At 48.9% G+C, this 20,781-nt stretch overlaps 1 protein-coding gene across 1 annotated transcript in view; it reads right to left on the reverse strand.

The window, feature by feature from the left end:
* Window positions 1-20,781, reverse strand: part of LOC126155127 (SET domain-containing protein SmydA-8-like) — a 128,536-nt gene that overhangs the window by 19,269 nt on the left and 88,486 nt on the right. Inside the window, exons 6-8 of the mRNA XM_049916209.1 lie at window positions 16,623-16,777; window positions 7,406-7,592; window positions 7,231-7,354 (exon numbers count right to left, since the gene is read on the reverse strand). Coding sequence (XP_049772166.1) covers window positions 7,231-7,354; window positions 7,406-7,592; window positions 16,623-16,777 — 466 coding nt within the window. The remainder of the gene's footprint in view (window positions 1-7,230; window positions 7,355-7,405; window positions 7,593-16,622; window positions 16,778-20,781) is intronic.

Genomic DNA, 20,781 nt, shown 5'->3' on the forward strand with positions numbered 1-20,781 from the left:
CAATATATACACTAACAGTTTTGTATCCATACATCCACACTTCAACACTACCTGCTGCCCTAGGGAAAATACGCATTAATGGTTTGCTCTTGCTACATGCACTTTGAGGTACTAACCAACCTAAAACCATACGACTCTTAATAGCTCTACTTATTAGTCTGCAAATGAAGTAAATACTGATGTAGTGTTGTTCAGTACACTGTTCTCAGTCACCAGTAAAAATATCTGTACTTATACCCGTAACACCCTGTAAATTAAATTGTATCCGAGTTTGACTGTAAGATAAGGTTAATTCTTCGTCACTGTAATTATCTGCTCTCAGTCGGAGTGCTTAATGTCGCTACTGGAACAAAATATGTATCGGCAGAAATCTCGACTCATTTTCTCGTTTTGTTCCTTGCAATACGCTCGTACCACGAAAAAAAAAAATCCCGGGATAATTGGTTACCAAAAAGAGAGTCGAGCAATAGCACAGAAAAAAATACTTTACATCCCATAGACACAAATCCGTTCCTTTGGCCAAAAGTTTTCTTTAACTAGCCCTCTAATGTAACACAGGGCTGCCACTGAACAGTATCACATACCTGGAATAAGTCAGCGTGTACACATTCTTAGATAGAAATGCCTTAATAACTATCACCTTCACTACTAATCCTCCCTAGTTTTGCGATATTTTCCATGTAATGCATTTACTTGATTCTATGTCTCCTTAGAGGAACTGATTCAACGGGATTCCTCTTCCGTGGACACAAATGGTTGCTATGATCTCACTTACCCATTCTGCGGCAGTCTCTTGCAGCATTCTTCAAGTACGTAAAATCATTTCTCAAATCGAAACCTAGACTGTAAAATTAACTGATATGAAAGGTTATTCCCTGCAGTACTCAAAATGTCAGTTACGTGGTTAGAACATCTGAAGTATTGACAGCTGTACCTTTGAAAGAAGTAGTATAGAATTTTGTTCATCACCATCTAATATTCACACGCATCGTTTCCCGGGAGGATTCGGTTTTAACTTGTATGCCGAAATGGCCGCAGAGGGTGTTATTGGGTCCTCATATTGCTTTGTGAGATCGCTGAACTTATTTCAGTGTCAACAGTGCTTTTCGTAGGGTAAGCTCCTGTTTACAACTGCAGAAACAGCGATGAGAAAAATATATGGCAAACATTGGCTTAGGAAAAGAGGCATGATGACACGGCATGTTTTAAGCCTCAAGGAAATAGTTTCTGTGCTAACAGAGTGAACTGTAGAAAGCGAAAACTGTAGGAGAAGACAGAGACGAGTAAATACAAGAGATAACTGAGTACACTGGGCTTAATTGCTGTCCTGAAATGAAGGGATTCCAGTCTAGATCAATATATCTACCGACACAACATTTTTTTTATGTACGCATAAACCATTAAGTCTTTCAAGCGAAATATATTTCGTGTTTGTAGTATATATCAGCAGTACAGCACATGCTGGATGCTGGTGGGTTTCTGGTGACACTAGGCTTTTATATTGAATAATGGTTAATTCTTTGGCTGATAAGTAATGAAAATGGAAGCTTCCATGTGGAAACTGACACCAGCAACCCCTACACTGCCGTTGCGAGTAAAGAAATTCGTTTTTCAAGATATATAGTAAATATATAAGGCGATACATTAAAACAGCGGCGTCCAAGAATTCGGCCCGTGAGCCGACCCTGGCTCATGAGCCATAGTGCTCACTGCGTACTTCTCCCATCGCCGCGCCACACTGTCTGAGTGCGAGGAGGGGGAAGAGGAGGAAACTGCGATCGCGCCACATTCAGATGGCAATGCAGTTGCAATGCATACGACTTGGTTTCATATTTCGTGTTTATCAACAACATCGATCACAAACGAAACAAATGTTCAGTATTACTTAATTGTCTTTGTCGCACCGAAACATAATACAATTTTTATCTGGTACAAACTGTCAGCATACAGACAAATGTAGACAGTTTCACAGAGTTTCGTACTCAGGTTGCCATGTAATCGTGAATCATTTAGTTTCATAACAGAAAAACGGCCTTTTAGGAACATACGTTGATCGAAATATTTTATCACATTTGCAAACTCAGTATGGAAACTTTTCCTAAGGAAAACAATGTAGACCTCCCGGACAGTTCTAGTGTAAAAGGATTTGTCTTTAAAATGGGAATTACACTGCAGAACAGTCAATTACATCTGCACAGACACAGGTGTGCTTTCAACTGAGACGCAAACAGCCTCGAAAACAGATGTTTAGCAGTGTCCTTAAAACTTTTAGAGAACTACCCTTGTATTTCTTTCAATGTCTCACTTTATTTAACGCCAGTGAGGTTAAGGAACTGGACTGTGTTTTTTGTCAGAGCTTTTCACTTCTATAATACGATTTTCTTCTTAAATGCGTCCTCATCAAATCAGAAACAAGTTGTTTCTTATCTTGCAGTGTCTTAGTGTGGGAAGTTTACAGTTAACTCTACCTAAAATGTGACGTCTACAATCAATTCCGGATGTTCTAATTTTCGTACCTATCCTCCTTTTCCTTCATAAATTCAGCAACAAAGGGTTTTTAATAGAAAAATCTTTATAGCCATGGCCCTTGACTTAACCAACGTACTTTGCAGTAATGTATGAAGTCTCCATAGTCTTCGTTCAGTTTCATCGAAAATTGTTGCAGCTGACAGAGAACTAACGCCTGCGACTTCAGAAATTTTATTATTCGTACGACTAATTTCTTAAAGCTCCTGAAACTTTAGCACAAAATGCTACTTGATGTATAGAACAGTGAATTCTGTCTCTTGACCATCGTAATACTTTGCTCTTTCACTGTCAACTACTCTGCAAACCGGAAGAAACTGATACACTTGCCTAATATGGTTTAGGGCCTCCGCGAGCAAGCAGAAGTGCCGCAACACGACGTGGCATGGACTCGACTAATGTCTGGAGTAATGCTGGAGGGAATTGACACCATGAATCCTGCAGGGATATCCAGTCAGTAAGAGTACGAGGGGGTGGAGATCTCTTCTGAACGGCACGTAGCAAGATATCGCAAATATGCTCAATAATGTTCTTGTCTGGGAAGTCCGATGGCCAGCGGAAGTGTTTAAACTCAGTACAGTGTTCCTGGAGCCACCTTGTAGCAATTCTGGACGAGTGTGGTGTCGCATTGTCCTGCTAGAATTGACCAAGTCCTTGGGAATGCACAAAGGACATGAATGGATGCAGGTGATCAGACAGACAGCTTACGTATGTGTCACCTGTCAGAGTCGTATCTAGCCGTATCAGCGGTCCCATATCACTCCAACTACAAACGTCCCACGCCATTACAAAGCATCCACCAGTTTGAACAGTCTCCTGCTGACATGCAGAGTCCATGGATTCATGAGGTTGTCTCTACACCCGTACACGTTCAGCGGCTAGATACGATCTGAAACGAGACTCGTCCGACCAGGGAACATGATTCCAGTCATCAACAGTCCATTGTCGGTGTTGACGGGCCCAGGCGAGGCGTAAAGCTTTGTGTCGTGCTGTCATCAAGCGTTCACGAGTAGACCTTCGACTCCGAAAGCCCATATCGATGATGTTTCGTTCAATGGTTCCAACACTGACACTTGTTGACGGCCCAGCATTGAAATCTGCGGCAATTTGCAGAAGGGTAGGAAATCTGTCATGTTGAACGTTTCTCTTCAGTCGTTGTTGGTGCCGTTGTTGCAGGATTTTTTTCCGGCCGCAGCGATGTCGGAGATTTGACGTTTTCCCGGATTCCTGATGTTCACGGTACACTCGCGAAATGGTCGTACGGGAAAATCCCCACTTCATCGTTGCCTCAGAGATGCTGTGTCTCATCGTTCGTGCGCCGACATCACGTTCATGCACACTTAAATCTTGATAACCTGCCATTGTAGTAGCAATAACCAATCTAACAACTGCGCCAGACACTTGTTGTCTTATGCAGGTATTGCCGACCGCAGCGCCATATTCTGCCTGTTTGCATATCTCTGTATTTGAATGCGTATACATATGCCAGTTTCTTTGGCCCTTCACAGCAAATCTTTGAAGTCTTTCTGCTTGGTACTGCAACGTCGCTTCATAACAAATTTCCAGTATGTAGTTGCATAATAGATACTGAGACTTCTCATACCTCTCTTCTGTCGTTTCCATTCATTTTTAAAGGCTTGTGGCGGAATATCGGTAGACTGCCTTTCCTGTGCAAATAGCCACTGGACGTTTGAACTTCTTTTATACGACGAAAAATGGTAACAGCGCTGACACCACTATTCTGCCGAAGTGTAGAGAGTAGTGCTGACTGAAAAAAGCTGCACCGCAATTCTGCATAATTCAGAAGTACTGGGTACGTCTGAAAAAGATCATGAAAAGCCGAGATAGGCAGAGCCTCACCCGGACATGGCCCACACATCGGGTTTGCGTGTGGTCTGGCACGCCATAGCCGGCCTTGCGTTACAGTGTTTGCTACCTTCTTGTCACAGAGAAGCAGCTGCCAGTACCGAGCGTGATTCAAAAACACGAATGTGTAACTGCTGCACGTCTCATCTGAAGACGAGCCTGAAAATGCTCTAAAACTTGTTAATGGGAATAAACAAACATTTCGTAAGTAACTAGTCACACAGTTATTTGTATTTACACCCAATAAAGGTACAGTCATCATGTTCCAAAATATCCATTTTGGTGCGTTAGCCTAAAGAGTTAGCACACAAACCGCAGTCCGCAACTACAAAACTTTCATTAGACCGATTCTGGAGTATGCGGCAGCCCCCTGGGAGGCATACACGCCCAAATAGCAAACAGACCATACAGCAGAGAGAGGAGACTACAAGCAGTACCGCCAAACTCCCCAACATCACACCTAGCAATGAGGTCTACTAAATAATCAAGATAGAACCTCGACAAACCAGGCTGGCCGAGCTTCGAGCGCGGTATGGAAGAACTTACTGAACAAAAGGCCTGACGTGGAAGACCTCATCTCCACCAACCATAGAACCTGACGAAAACTAAAATAAATACATCACCCGTTCCAGTGCAATAGTCCTGAACACTGCAAACACATACCAAGACCTAGTCCCAATCCTGGAACCACTCACAGCCAAATCCACAACCCATTCTCAAGTAGACGAGAGAACAGACAACTGAAGCACATACACACATGCACATGCGCGCACCACGCCACACACACACAAACACACACACACACACAACACACACACACACACACACACACACACACATACACACACACACATGGACGCTCACGCACAAACACACATATGCAACACTACAACAAACACACGACCAAGAACTCCCAAGGAGCTATTTCCAGCTCTAAGAAACAGAATATCATAAATAAAAAATTGTAAACAGTAAATACCAGCCTGTACTTCAACCAGTACTATCCACCCCCCACTAGGAATAAGTTTAGCCCAAATTACCCCGCTCCTGTCGCTCTCCCCCCTTTCTATACATTATCTGTGAATTATATTTAAATTGTAGAAAATGTATAACATTAAAAAAGCAAAAATATTTCTAAGTACACTACTGACCATTAAAATTGCTACACCAAGAAGAAATGCAGATGATAAACAGATAGTCTTTGGACAAATATATTATAATAGAACTGACATGTGATTACATTTTCACGCAATTTGGGTGCATAGATCCTGAGAAATCAGTACCCAGAACAACCACCTCTGGCCATAATAACGGCCTTGATGAGCCTGGGCATTGAGTCAAACAGAGCTTGGATGGCGTGTACAGGTACAGCTGCCCATGCAGCTTCAACACGATACCACAGTTCATCTAGAGTAGTGACTGGCGTACTGTGACGAGCCAGTTGCTCGGCCACCACACCATTGACCAGACGTTTTCAACTGGTGAGAGATCTGGAGAATGTGCTGGCCAGGGCAGCAGTTGAACATTTTCTGTATCCAGAAAGGCCCGTACAGGACCTGCAACATGCGGTCGTGCATTATCCTGCTGAAATGTAGGGTTTCGCAGTGATCGACTGAATGGTAGAGCCACGGGTCGTAACACATATGAAATGTAACGTCCAATGTTCAAAGTGCCGTCAATGCGAACAAGAAGTGACCGAGACGTGTAACCAATGGCACCCCATACCATCACGCCGGGTGATACGCCAGTATGGCGATGACGAATACACGCTTCCAATGTGCGTTCACCGCGATGTCGCCAAACACGGATACGACTATCATGATGCTGTGAACAGAACGTGCATTCATCCGAAAAAATGACGTTTTGCCATTCGTGCACCCAGGTTCGTCGTTGAGTACACCATCGCAGGCGTTCCTGTCTGTGATGCAGCGTCAAGGGTAACCGCAGCCATGGTCTCCGAGCTGATAGTCCATGCTGGTGCAAACGTCGTCGAACTGTTTGTGCAGTGGTTGTTGTCTTGCAAACGTCCCCGTGTGTTGACTGAGGGATCGAGACGTGGTTGCACGATTCGTTACAGCCATGCGGATAAGATGCCTCTCATCTCGACTGCTAGTGATACGAGGCCGTTGGGATCCAGCACGGCGTTCCGTATTACACTCCTGAACCGAACCGACTCCATGTTCTGCTAACAGTCATTGGATCTCGACCAACGCGAGCAGCAATGTCGCGATTCGATAAACCGCAATCGCGATAGGCTACAATCCGACCTTTATCAAAGTCGGAAACGTCATGGTACGCATTTTTACTCCTTACACGAGGCATTACAACAACGTTTCACCAGGCAACGCCGGTCAACTGCTGTTTCTGTATGAGAAATCGATTGGAAACTTTCCTCATATCAGCACGTTGTAGGTGTCGCCACCGGCGCCAACCTCGTGTGAATGCTCTGAAAAGCTAATAATAATATCACAGCATCTTCTTACTGTCGGTTAAATTTCGCGCTTGTAGCACGTCATCTTCGTGGTGTAGCAATTTTAATGGCCAGTAGTGTAATATTATTGTACGATGCAAAATTTTCCATAAAGAACAGTTTCAATGCACAAGTTTCACAATGTTGATGCAAATTGTAATACCAAAATGAAAGATTCAAATGTATTGTCAACATGAAATGTGCACTGCATTGCATTAAATAAATAAATGTAAATTAAAAATAAAATGTAAAACCCAATGGCTGATAGGGTATAGAGGCAAGCCCTCGAACAGCCCTCCCTCCTCCATGAGAGAAGGGAATGAAAAGTGAAAAAAAAATTATTTTATTTTGACCAGAGTATAGCTGACCCCTGAGCCTGGAGATGCCGGGTTCGACGACGGCGAGCAGCGGCAGCAGCCCGCGGCACAGCTGCACCTGCCGGGCGAGCAGCTTGCGCGGCAGCTGAGCGCCGGTGGCGGCGGCGGCGATGGCTGCGGCGCGGTACCGGCCGGCCAGGTGGTGCCGCAGCTGCAGCAGCAGCGCGTGGTCCGGCGCCAGGCTGCGGCCCAGCCGGCGCAGCGCCGCCTCCAGCACGCGCGCGCCGCCGCTCTCGCCCTCCGCCTCCGCCGCCTCCAGCGTTGCCTCCACGGCGTCGCGCGCGCACCACAGCGCGCAGCGCGCCATGCCGCCGCTGAACGACCGCCCGCAGTCGCAGCAGCGCCACACGTTCCTGCACAGGCAGCACTGCCAGCTTCTTTCCCTCAGAGGGAGGCACAATGGAGAAAACGGGACATGTCACACGAACCGTCATCAACTACAGCTCTACACGCGACAGGCGGTCCACTACAAAAAAGCGTTTACACGGTACGTGCGTGTCTACTCGTCTGCTGTAGGTGTCTACTGCTTTTGTCGTCAACTATATGCAAGCAAACCGACGGCTTAAATTCACTTTTCGTGACTATCTAGTATATCCTTTAGTAACGATTACTATATACACTCCTGGAAATTGAAATAAGAACACCGTGAATTCATTGTCCCAGGAAGGGGAAACTTTATTGACACATTCCTGGGGTCAGATACATCACATGATCACACTGACAGAACCACAGGCACATAGACACAGGCAACAGAGCATGCACAATGTCGGCACTAGTACAGTGTATATCCATCTTTCGCACCAATGCAGGCTGCTATTTTCCCATGGAGACGATCGTAGAGATGCTGTATGTAGTGCTGTGGAACGGCTTGCCATGCCATTTCCACCTGGCGCCTCAGTTGGACCAGCGTTCGTGCTGGACGTGCAGACCGCGTGAGACGACGCTTCATCCAGTCCCAAACATGCTCAATGGGGGACAGATCCGGAGATCTTGCTGGCCAGGGTAGTTGACTTACACCTTCTAGAGCACGTTGGGTGGCACGGGATACATGCGGACGTGCATTGTCCTGTTGGAACAGCAAGTTCCCTTGCCGGTCTAGGAATGGTAGAACGATGGGTTCGATGACGGTTTGGATGTACCGTGCACTATTCAGTGTCCCCTCGACGATCACCAGTGGTGTACGGCCAGTGTAGGAGATCGCTCCCCACACCATGATGCCGGGTGTTGGCCCTGTGTGCCTCTGTCGTATGCAGTCCTGATTGTGGCGCTCACCTGCACGGCGCCAAACACGCATACGACCATCATTGGCACCAAGGCAGAAGCGACTCTCATCGCTGAAGACGACACGTCTCCATTCGTCCCTACATTCACGCCTGTCGCGACACCACTGGAGGCGGGCTGCACGATGTTGGGGCGTGAGCGGAAGACGGCCTAACGGTGTGCGGGACCGTAGCCCAGCTTCATGGAGACGGTTGCGAATGGTCCTCGCCGATACCCCAGGAGCAACAGTGTCCCTAATTTGCTGGGAAGTGGCGGTGCGGTCCCCTACGGCACTGCGTAGGATCCTACGGTCTTGGCGTGCATCCGTGCGTCGCTGCGGTCCGGTCCCAGGTCGATGGGCACGTGCACCTTCCGCCGACCACTGGCGACAACATCGATGTACTGTGGAGACCTCACGCCCCACGTGTTGAGCAATTCGGCGGTACGTCCACCCGGCCTCCCGCATGCCCACTATACGCCCTCGCTCAAAGTCCGTCAACTGCACATACGGTTCACGTCCACGCTGTCGCGGCATGCTACCAGTGTTAAAGACTGCGATGGAGCTCCGTATGCCACGGCAAACTGGCTGACACTGACGGCGGTGGTGCACAAATGCTGCGCAGCTAGCGCCATTCGACGGCCAACACCGTGGTTCCTGGTGTGTCCGCTGTGCCGTGCGTGTGATCATTGCTTGTACAGCCCTCTCGCAGTGTCCGGAGCAAGTATGGTGGGTCTGACACACCGGTGTCAATGTGTTCTTTTTTCCATTTCCAGGAGTGTATTTAACTGTATTTCAGAAGGGACATAAAAATAGTTCAAATGGTTCTGAGCACTATGGTACTTAACTTCTGAGGTCATCAGTCCCCTAGAACTTAGAACGCCATCAGACGGACACTGTGACGCTGTATTTAGTTGCTTTCGTGCAGTTTATGTGAAACGAAGTCACTTACATGTGTTAACGACCTCTCTATAAAAGCTAGAAATCATGGAAAAACCAATAGAAATGTTGCTTTTCTGTTGCTAATGTTAATTTACTAGATCAACTCACGTTTTTCCCTTCGTGGAAGACATACACTATGTGATCAAAAGTATCCGGACACCTGGCTGAGAATGACTTACAAGTTCGAGGCGCCCTCCATGTGTAATGCTGGAATTCAGTATGGTGTTGGCCCACCCTTAGCCTTGATGGGAGCTTCCACTCTCGCAGCCATACGTTCAGTCATGTGCTGGAAGGTTTCTTGGGGAACGGCAGCCATTCTTCACGCAGCGCTGCACTGAGGAGAGGTATCGATGTCGGTCGGCGAGGCCTACCACGAAGTCGGCGTTCCAGAACATCCCAAAGGTGTTCTATAAGATTCAGGTCAGGACTCTGTGCAGGCCAGTCCATCACAGGGATGTTATTGTTGTGTAACCACTCCGCCACAGGCCGTGCATTACGAATAGGTGCCCTATCGTGTTGAAAGATGAATTCGCCATCCCCGAATTGCTCTTCAACAGTAGGAAGCAAGAAGGTGCTTAAAACATTAATGTAGGCCTTTGATGTGATAGTGCCACGCAAAACATCTAAGGGTGCAAGCCCCTTCCATGAAAAACACGACCACACCATAATACCACCGCCTCCGATTTTTACTGTTGCCACTACACAAGCTGGCAGATGATGTTCACTAGGCATTCGCCATACCCACACCCTGTCATCGAATCACCACATTGTGTACTGTGATTCGTCACTCCACAAAACGTTTTTCCACTGTTCAATCGTCCAATGTTTACGCTACTTACACCAAGCGAGACGTCGTTTGGCATTTACCGGTGTGGTGTGTGGCTTATGAGCAGCCGCTCGACCATGAAATCCAAGTTTTCTCACCTCCCGCCTAACTGTTATAGTACTTGCAGTGGATCCTGATCCAGTTTGGAATTCCTGCGTGATGCTCTGGATAGATGTCTGCCCATTACACATTAGTACCCTTTTCAACTGTCGGCGATCTCTGGCAGTCAACAGACGAGGTCTGTCTGTACGCTTTTGTGCTGTACGTGTCCCTTCACGTTTCCAATTCACTATCACATCGGAAACAGTGGACCTAGGGATGTTTAGGAGTGTGGAAATCTCGCGTACAGACGTATAACACAAGTGACACCCAATCATCTGACCACGTTAGAAGTCCGTGAGTTCTGCGGAGCGCCCCATTTTGCTCTCTCACGATGTCTAATGACTACTGAGGTCGCTGATATGAAGTACCTGACAGTAGGTGGCAGCACAACGCACCTAGTACGAAAAACGTATGTTTTTGGCGGTGTCCGAATACTTTAGATCGCATAGTATATCAAGGCTCATGCGCGAGTGAATAAGAACCTATTTTTGAAGAACAGTTCCAGGTATATCCGGATCACTGATTTACATTCACTTCCTCATAGAAGCGTCTTATCGTTTAAATTGCAGCGAATGCTTAAAGCAGATGTTCTGTCCGTTAACTGTCCATGAGATGAACGAACTACAACGTTCCGCTAAGGAGCAGGGACAATTCACAAAGAACTTCACGCTGTTTGTCAGTTCCGTTACTTACTCGGTCGTCTCCGCATGAGCGAAGCACTTTCATACGCGTGAGAATAGGATCCAGTCTATTCCATCGAACAGTGACCGTACGCCTGAATCTTGTGCAAGTGACCCCGTCTACACGGCAGGGGCCGTCGGAACCGGTGCGTCATGGGTAATCTTGCAAGCTCACACATACCGTGTAAAACAGGCTAACAAATACAGTCTGCAGTTTGTTCAGAGGCCCAGAAAATACATCTCAAATTAAAACCACGAGTCATCGTTGGGATGGTCAAGTTCGTCAAGCCCCTGAATTAAGGAAAATTAACCAAGCATATAAATAATATCCGTCTGGATGATTGTCTGTTGGAAGACCTAGGCCGTGTTTCTCTGAGAACATCAGCTAAGATACAGGGTTTTTCAAAAATGACCGGTATATTTGAAACGGCAATAAAAACTAAACGAGCAGCGATAGAAATACACCGTTTGTTGCAATATGCTTGGGGCAACAGTACATTTTCAGGCAGACAAACTTTCGAAATTACAGTAGTTACAATTTTCAACAAAAGATGGCGCTGCGGTCTGGGAAACTCTATAGTACGATATTTGCCACATATCCACCATGCGTAGCAATAATATGGCGTAGTCTCTGAATGAAATTACCCGAAACCTTTGACAACGTGTCTGGCGGAATGGCTTCACATGCAGATGAGATCTACTGCTTCAGCTGTTCAATTGTTTCTGGATTCTGGCGGTACACCTGGTCTTTCAAGTGTCCCCACAGAAAGAAGTCACAGGGGTTCATGTCTGGCGAATAGGGAGGCCAATCCACGCCGCCTCCTGTATGTTTCGGATAGCCCAAAGCAATCACACGATCATCGAAATATTCATTCAGGAAATTAAAGACGTCGGCTGTGCGATGTGGCCGGGCACCATCTTGCATAAACCACGAGGTGTTCGCAGTGTCGTCTAAGGCAGTTTGTACCGCCACAAATTCACGAAGAATGTCCAGATAGCGTGATGCAGTAATCGTTTCGGATCTGAAAAATGGGCCAATGATTCCTTTGGAAGAAATGGCGGCCCAGACCAGTACTTTTTGAGGATGCAGGGACGATGGGACTGCAACATGGGGCTTTTCGGTTCCCCATATGCGCCAGTTCTGTTTATTGACAAAGCCGTCCAGGTAAAAATAAGCTTCGTCAGTAAACCAAATGCTGCCCACATGCATATCGCCGTCATCAATCCTGTGCACTATATCGTTAGCGAATGTCTCTCGTGCAGCAATGGTAGCGGCGCTGAGGGGTTGCCGCGTTTGAATTTTGTATGGATAGAGGTGTAAACTCTGGCGCATGAGACGATACGTGGACGTTGGCGTCATTTGGACCGCAGCTGCAAGACGGCGAACGGAAACCCGAGGCCGCTGTTGGATCACCTGCTGCACTAGCTGCGCGCTGCCCTCTGTAGTTGCCGTACGCGGTCGCCCTACCTTTCCAGCACGTTCATCCATCACGTTCCCAGTCCGTTGAAATTTTTCAAACAGATCCTTTATTGTATCGCTTTTTTTTTTCCTTTATTGAATTTCAATTCCCCCCGAAGGGGGCGGGCTGGCAGCAGCTTAGGACGCCGCTCTGCAGCCTACAGATTTTCTGACAAAGAGCAGGAGAATAAATAATAATAAAAAACAGGCGATAAAATCGGGACTTAGTGAGTAACAAGGTGAAAAGAAAACGGGGAAATTAAAACAAGCAACAGAGGGATGATGAAGCAAATAAAAATACATATGGAGCAGACAGGGAAAACAATAGACAATTAAAAAAAAACACGGCGACAGTCTGGATTCTGTTCGCAAAGTATATAAAATTCACACCCAGCGACAGCATGGTTTCTGTTCGCAACACGTGAAAGACAAACAACACTGAATAGTCACTAGAACACAGCACGAAAAAGTCGGCAAAGGTGACACCACAGTCGAGAGCAGGTGGGGGGGAAACTGGACAGGAGATGGGAAAACAAAAAGGGGAGAAAGGAGAGTAAAAGCGAAGGGGGGGGGGAACCGGGAAAGGAGCTGATGGAGGATGAGGACCCATAAGAGGGGTGGGGGGCAGACGCGACAGGGAGGGGGTAGGCAGAGGAGGGGAATACAAAAGGACTGGGGGGGAGAAGGGAGGTAGGGAGAGGTGTAGTGGGGAGGAAACAGGATGGAAGGGGGGGAAGAGGGAGCCCAGGGAAAGGACAGAGGAAAGGAGGGGGAGGGAGGATCAGAGTTGATAGGAAGGATAAATGGAGGGAGAGAGGGCATCATCCGGGAGGGGGAGTTGACGGAAGCCACCTTGGGAAAGGAGATGGAGGGTGTAGAGATGGAGGGTAGGGGGGACACAACGGTGAAGACGTGGCAGGGGGCGAGGATGGGAGAGGAGAGGAGCAACCAGGGGGTGAGGGGGTACAAGATGGCGGGAGGTGTAGAGGATGCGGATATGTTTGAGGAAGAGGAGCAGATGGGGGAAAGGAATGAGATCATAGAGGATCCGCGTGGGGGACGGGAGGCGGATACGGAAGGCGAGGCGGAGTGCATGACGCTCAAGGATCTGGAGGGACTGATAGAATTTGGGGGGGGGGCAGATATCCAGGCAGGACTGGAATAACAGAGGATGGGACGGATTAAGGATTTGTAGGTGTGGAGGATGGTAGAGGGGTGCAACCCCCATGTCCGGCCAGAGAGGAGTTTGAGGAGGCGGAGGTGGTTGTGGGCTTTGGATTGGATGGATCGGAGATGAGGGATCCAGGTGAGGTGACGGTCAATGGTGAGGCCAAGGTAGGTGAGGGTGGGGGTGAGACGGACAGGACGTGCGCAGACAGTAAGGGAGAAATCCAGGAGCCGGAAAGAGTGAGTGGTACGACCTACGATGATTGCCTGGGTCTTGGAAAGATTGAGTTTCAGGAGCCATTGGTTACACCATGCAGCAAAAAGGTGAAGGTGATTCTGGAGAAGGCGTTGGGACCGTTGGAGGGTAGGAGCAAGGGCGAGGAATGCGGTGTCATCAGCATATTGCAAGAGGTGCACTGGAGGGGGGGGGTTGGGGCATATCTGCCGTGTACAGGAGGTAGAGGAGAGGGGAGAGGACAGAGCCCTGGGGCACACCGGCAGAGGGGTAGAAGGTGCGGGAATTGGCATGATGGATGGTAACGTAGGAGGGGCGGCGGGAGAGGAAGGAGGCCACCAGACGGATGTAGTTGATAGGAAGGGCGTAGGTTTGGAGTTTAAACAGGAGACCGGGATGCCAGACACGGTCGTAGGCCGTAGGCCAGACACGGCAGGTCGTAGGCCTTTTCAAGGTCAAGTGAGACAAAAATGGCGGAGCGACGGGAGTTAAGCTGGAGGGAGAGGAGATGAGTGAGGCGGAGGAGTTGGTCATCAGCAGAGAAGGAAGGTCGAAAGCCACATTGGGTGTTTGGGAGGAGGTGGTTTCGGTGGAGGTGGAGATGGATGTGCCGGGAAAGGATGGATTCCAAGAGCTTGCTGAACACCGACGTGAGACAGATAGGACGATAGGAAGAGGCATCAGATGGAGGCTTATTGGGTTTGGAGAACATCAGGATACGGGAGGTTTTCCACAGGTCGGGATAGAAGCCAGTGGCAAGGATGACATTGTAGAGGGCGGCAAGGAGGGAAAGGAAGGAGGGAGGGCAGTGTTTGAGGTGGTGGTAATGCAGTCGTGGCCGGGAGCAGTGTTGCGTTTAGTGCGGAGTGTGAGGCTGATGTCCTGTGTAGTGATGGGAGTGTTAAGTGCAGATGGCGGGGTGTGGCCCAAGTACTAGAAGCTAGGAGCAAGGGGAGGAACAGAGGTATTCGTACGGTCCATGACATCAGGGAAGAGGGAATAATCAAAGTGGGGATCATCTGGGATGGAAAAAACATCAGAGAGGTGGGAGGCAAAGTGGTTGGCCTTACTGAGGTTGTCAGGAAAGGGACGGTCATTAAGGAGGAGAGGGTACTGGGGGGTGGGGCGGTTCCCAGTAAGGCGGTGGAAAGCAGACCAATACTTGGAAGAGTTGATGGGGAGCGTGGTGTTGAGTTGTGTACATGTCTGGCGCCAGGCTCGGCGTTTCTTCGCAACAAGCAGGTTGCGGATGTGTCGCTGTAATTGCCGGTGGCGGGTAAGTGTATCCCGGTCACGAGTGCGGAGAAAAGAGCGGTAGAGGCGGCGGGACTCCCGAAGGAGAAGGGCGGCCTGTGGAGGCAGGGCGGGGCGGTGAGGGTGGATGGCTTTGGTGGGGATATGGGTGGCGACGGCGTCAGACAAGGTCTGGTGCAGGAAGGCAGCAGTGCGAGAGATGTCATCAGGAGACTGGGGGGTAAGGTCGTGGCTGTCAACCTGGGTGTGAATGGAATCCCGGTAGGCATCCCAGTTGGCACGGGAGTAATCATGGACAAGTTTAGGAGGGACGTCAGGGCGAGGAGCGTGGCGGGGATGGCGACCGTTAGAGATAGTGAGGAGGACAGGAGCATGGTCACTGCCAATGAGGTCAAGGACATCCGCGGTGATGCGCCCAAGGAGGTTGGGAGAGGCAAGGACGACATCAGGAGTGGTGTTGGATTCGGGCCGGGTGTGCTGGGGCAGGGGAACCAGGTCTCCCTGGAGAGTGGTGAGAAACTGATGCCACTGCCGGAGGTCGGCAGGATCACGGCTGTGGATATTGAGGTCGGCGGCAATCACGTAGGTGGAGAAGGTGCGGTCAATGTGGGCCAGGAAATCGTACGGGATGGGGGTGCGAGGGCGGACATAAATGGTGGCACAGGTGATGGTAAGGGCGGGGAAGAAGAGGCTGAGGGTGAGATGCTCGGCAGGATTGTTAAGGAGAGGGTGGGGCCGGACAGGGAGGTGCTTGAGGTGGCCTATAGCAACTCCGCCACGTGCCAGAGGGTACGGGTTATCGGTGCGATGTAGGGTGTAAGGGGCAGTGGAGACGGAGATACGGGGCTGAAGGAAGGTTTCATTGAGGACGAAGGCATCCACGCGATGCTGACGTAGGGTGTGGAGGAAGAGGAGTTTGTGAGTGGGTTGTATCGCTTTTCGGTCCTTTGGTTACATTAAAACTCCGTTGAAAACTTCGTCTTGTTGCAACAACACTGTGTTCTAGGCGGTGGAATTCCAACACCAGAAAAATCCTCTGTTCTAAGGAATAAACCATGTTGTCTACAGCACACTTGCACGTTGTGAACAGCACACGCTTACAGCAGAAAGACGACGTACAGAATGGCGCACCCACAGACTGCGTTGTCTTCTATATCTTTCACATCACTTGCAGCGCCATCTGTTGTTGAAAATTGTATCTACTGTAATTGCGAAAGTTTGTCCGCCTGAAAATGTACTGTTGTCCCAAGCATATTGCAACAAACGGTGTATTTCTATCGCTGCTCGTTTAGTTTTTATTGCCGTTTCAAATATACCGGTCATTTTTGAAACACCCTGTATGTAAATACTAAGTGCAAGGAAGTGGGAAATGAAATTCCCAGACAGTTCTATTTGGCAGAGCATTGTAAAATCACAGGTGGAGTGTCAGTAGCTTGCGGCCGGCCGCCGCGCGTACTCACAGCTGGTCCTGCACGGCGCAGACGAGCCCCTTCCGGCAGCGGGGGCAGCGCAGCGAGCTGAGGTGGGTGCCCAGCTCGGTGGGGTCTCGGCAGCGCGCGCAGCCGCACTCGAAGTACTTGCCCTCCAGCAGGTGCTCGCGCCGCTCCGCCGTGCCCTGCCCCGCGCCACAAAAAAAGTGTGACAGTGGTACACAGTTTGTGACGTGGCTATGCAAACAATAGACACATTCCCAAACAAATCTTCAGGAAGCAATGATCTGTTCAGTTGTAACTCTCAAAATACACTCTAAGACAAAGAGAAACGACGTATCACATAGGAGTTATGCAAATTGATCACGAACTGATATTCATACAGCTATCGACGGAAAATACAAAATTGTATACTTTGGTGGCCAATGGATGCATGTGTGACGCTGCAGCGCAATTTCACTGTGCAGCTGGCAATGATGGTAAACAGGGGACACGTCGATACCAGGACATAAAGTCTTCTCGAATTTCATTCCGTATTACTATCTGGACAGCAATTATACCTCACAGACAGTCGCCTGAACAATATATGCAGATGTCAGCATTTGAGAGAGATGCTGTTTTGTCAAAAACTGACATGATGAGACCGTGGCTGTGTACAGTTAATGTAGGTTAATTCTTACAAAGAGGAAAACAGCAACCAGCCACTATTAATACTGCTACTTATTTAGGTAAATAGCGCCGTCACCGGTTTCGAACTGACAAGTTCATCATCAGACGGCTGTTCACATGATTTTCAAGATACACTCTACATTATCGTCCGTTTCCGATTTTTATTATTCCACTGTGGCGTAGTATTTTTGGTGTGTTGTTACCCTACGGTAGAAAAACAGTGTTAGAAGCGCCCTGTGTGAAAATAACTAACCTCCAAACGATGAAATACAGCGTAAATAACTAACCTCACATATTTATTTACGCTGTATTTCATCGTTTCTCGTTGCACGGGGATCTTCTCACGAAAATTCAATCACCAACTTTCTCCTCTCAATGCGAAAATATTTTGTTGACGCCGACCTACATAGGGAGAAACGATCGTCATAATAAAATAAGGAAAATCAGAGCTCGCACGAGAAGATACAGGTGTTTGTTTCTTTCGCGCGCTGTTCGAGAGTGGAATAATAGGGAATTATTGTGAAGACGGTTCTATGAGCCCTCTGCCAGGCATTCAAGTGTGATTTTCAAAGTATGCATGTAGATATACACTCCTGGAAATGGAAAAAAGAACACATTGACACCGGTGTGTCAGACCCACCATACTTGCTCCGGACACTGCGAGAGGGCTGTACAAGCAATGATCACACGCACGGCACAGCGGACACACCAGGAACCGCGGTGTTGGCCGTCGAATGGCGCTAGCTGCGCAGCATTTGTGCACCGCCGCCGTCAGTGTCAGCCAGTTTGCCGTGGCATACGGAGCTCCATCGCAGTCTTTAACACTGGTAGCATGCCGCGACAGCGTGGACGTGAACCGTATGTGCAGTTGACGGACTTTGAGCGAGGGCGTATAGTGGGCATGCGGGAGGCCGGGTGGACGTACCGCCGAATTGCTCAACACGTGGGGCGTGAGGTCTCCACAGTACATCGATGTTGTTGCCAGTGGTCGGCGGAAGGCGCACGTGCCCGTCGACCTGGGACCGGACCGCAGCGACGCACGGATGCACGCCAAGACCGTAGGATCCTACGCATTGCCGTAGGGGACCGCACCGCCACTTCCCAGCATATTAGGGACACTGTGGCTCCTGGGGTATCGGCGAGGACCATTCGCAACCGTCTCCATGAAGCTGGGCTACGGTCCCGCACACCGTTAGGCCGTCTTCCGCTCACGCCCCAACATCGTGCAGCCCGCCTCCAGTGGTGTCGCGACAGGCGTGAATGGAGGGACGAATGGAGACGTGTCGTCTTCAGCGATGAGAGTCGCTTCTGCCTTGGTGCCAATGATGGTCGTATGCGTGTTTGGCGCCGTGCAGGTGAGCGCCACAATCAGGACTGCATACGACCGAGGCACACAGGCCCAACACCCGGCATCATGGTGTGGGGAGCGATCTCCTACACTGGCCGTACACCACTGGTGATCGTCGAGGGGACACTGAATAGTGCACGGTACATCCAAACCGTCATCGAACCCATCGTTCTACCATTCCTAGACCGGCAAAGGAACTTGCTGTTCCAACAGGACAATGCACGTCCGCATGTATCCCGTGCCACCCAACGTGCTCTAGATGGTGTAAGTCAACTACCCTGGCCAGCAAGATCTCCGGATCTGTCCCCCATTGAGCATGTTTGGGACTGGATGAAGCGTCGTCTCACGCGGTCTGCACGTCCAGCACGAACGCTGGTCCAACTGAGGCGCCAGGAGGAAATGGCATGGCAAGCCGTTCCACAGGTCTACATCCAGCGTCTCTACGATCGTCTCCATGGGAAAATAGCAGCCTGCATTGCTGCGAAAGGTGGATATACACTGTACTAGTGCCGACATTGTGCATGCTCTGTTGCCTGTGTCTATGTGCCTGTGGTTCTGTCAGTGTAATCATGTGATGTATCTGACCCCAGGAATGTGTCAATAACGTTTCCCCTTCCTGGGACAATGAATTCACGGTGTTCTTATTTCAATTTCCAGGAGTGTAGATGTAGATGAGCGAAAAAGGTTTACGGTTTAACATCTCATTGACAACTTCGGATTATGAAAGGATGGGAAAAAAATCGGAGGAGCCGTTTTCACAGGAAATCATGGAAAACCCAAATATGGATGCCCAGATGAGGATCTGAACCGTCAACCTCCTGAATGTGACTCCGGTGTGTTACTTTACTCGGTCGTAGTACGATGTTCGAAGCAGAACTTCGTGGCATGACGAGGAACCATGGTTGGTTGGTTTGAAGATTAAAGGGACCAAACTGCGTAGGTCATCGGTCCCTACGAGGAACCATGAAGTTGCAGCTACTAGACCAAGTTTGTGGAGACGAAAGAACTGTTTTAAAAGGTAAGGGAACATAACTGAGCGAAGTGGCTTAATGGTTAGCACACTGGACTCGCATTCGGGACGACGACGGTTCAAAACCGTGTCCGGCCGTCCTGAATTAGATTTCCCGTGATTTCCCTAAATCGCTTCAGACAAATGCCGGGATGGTTCCTTTCAAAGAGCGTGGCCGACTTCTTCCCCATCCTCCCCTGATCCGATGGGACGGATGACCTCGCTATTTGGTCCCCTCTTCCAAATCAACCAACCACCCAACCAACCAACCAGATAACATATCTCCTGCAAGAATGGACTCCACCAAAAGAGGCAGTGGAGTGGTAGGCAAGGATATAGTGCGTGCCTTAAAACTATATTCCAAAAGAACTATGCCTACAAATATTCTATCAATTCTGCCATCACTGAAGGTAGACCAAGTACTGGAAAGCAATTAAGTAATGAATATATAAGGTAAACTGCGTTGCCAAAGGAGAAGGCTAACTTATAAGCAAGACTGTCATCACGGTCTCCGGTCTTCTTGTGGGGCAGTGTCAGTACAGTGCGTCACGACGAAATTTCGTCACTCAGCCGATGCTCAGGAACGACATTACAGCACCCATACAGGTGCAGTGAGCGTAAAAAAATGGCTCTGAGCACTATGAGACTTAACATCTGAGGTCATCAGTCCCCTAGAACTTAGAACTACTTAAACCTAAATAACCTAAGGTCATCACACACATCCATGCCCGAGGCAGAATTCGAACCTGAGACCGTAGCAGTCGCGAGGTTCCGAACTGAAGCGCCTAGAACCGCTCGGCCACCGCGGCCGGCCAGTGAGCGTATCTGGATCATTGCGTAGTCGTTAGCGTTTCTGTGCCACTACTGCCATGTATTAATGGAGGCCGCAGCTACACTATATTCCGATCTAGCATCTCGCATTAACTGTGAAGGATGGCGAGAGCCAATCGACTGTCATCAGCCGTGGATCTCAGTCCTTGTGATTTGTGTCTTTAAAAGTATCTAATTAGTGCAGCCGCTCAGTGCTGCATCTATCTAACCCCCATCTAGTAGTAACAGTAACAAAATCTGGTATATTGTACAGTAAGCTTGTGTTTGCAAGAGTGATTACGTTAATCGTTCTCTGGTATGTTATTTTGGTACAATGGTGGCTTTTAGGAGTG

Source organism: Schistocerca cancellata, chromosome 2 (genome assembly GCF_023864275.1).
Source record: "Schistocerca cancellata isolate TAMUIC-IGC-003103 chromosome 2, iqSchCanc2.1, whole genome shotgun sequence".
NCBI lineage: Eukaryota > Metazoa > Arthropoda > Insecta > Orthoptera > Acrididae > Schistocerca > Schistocerca cancellata.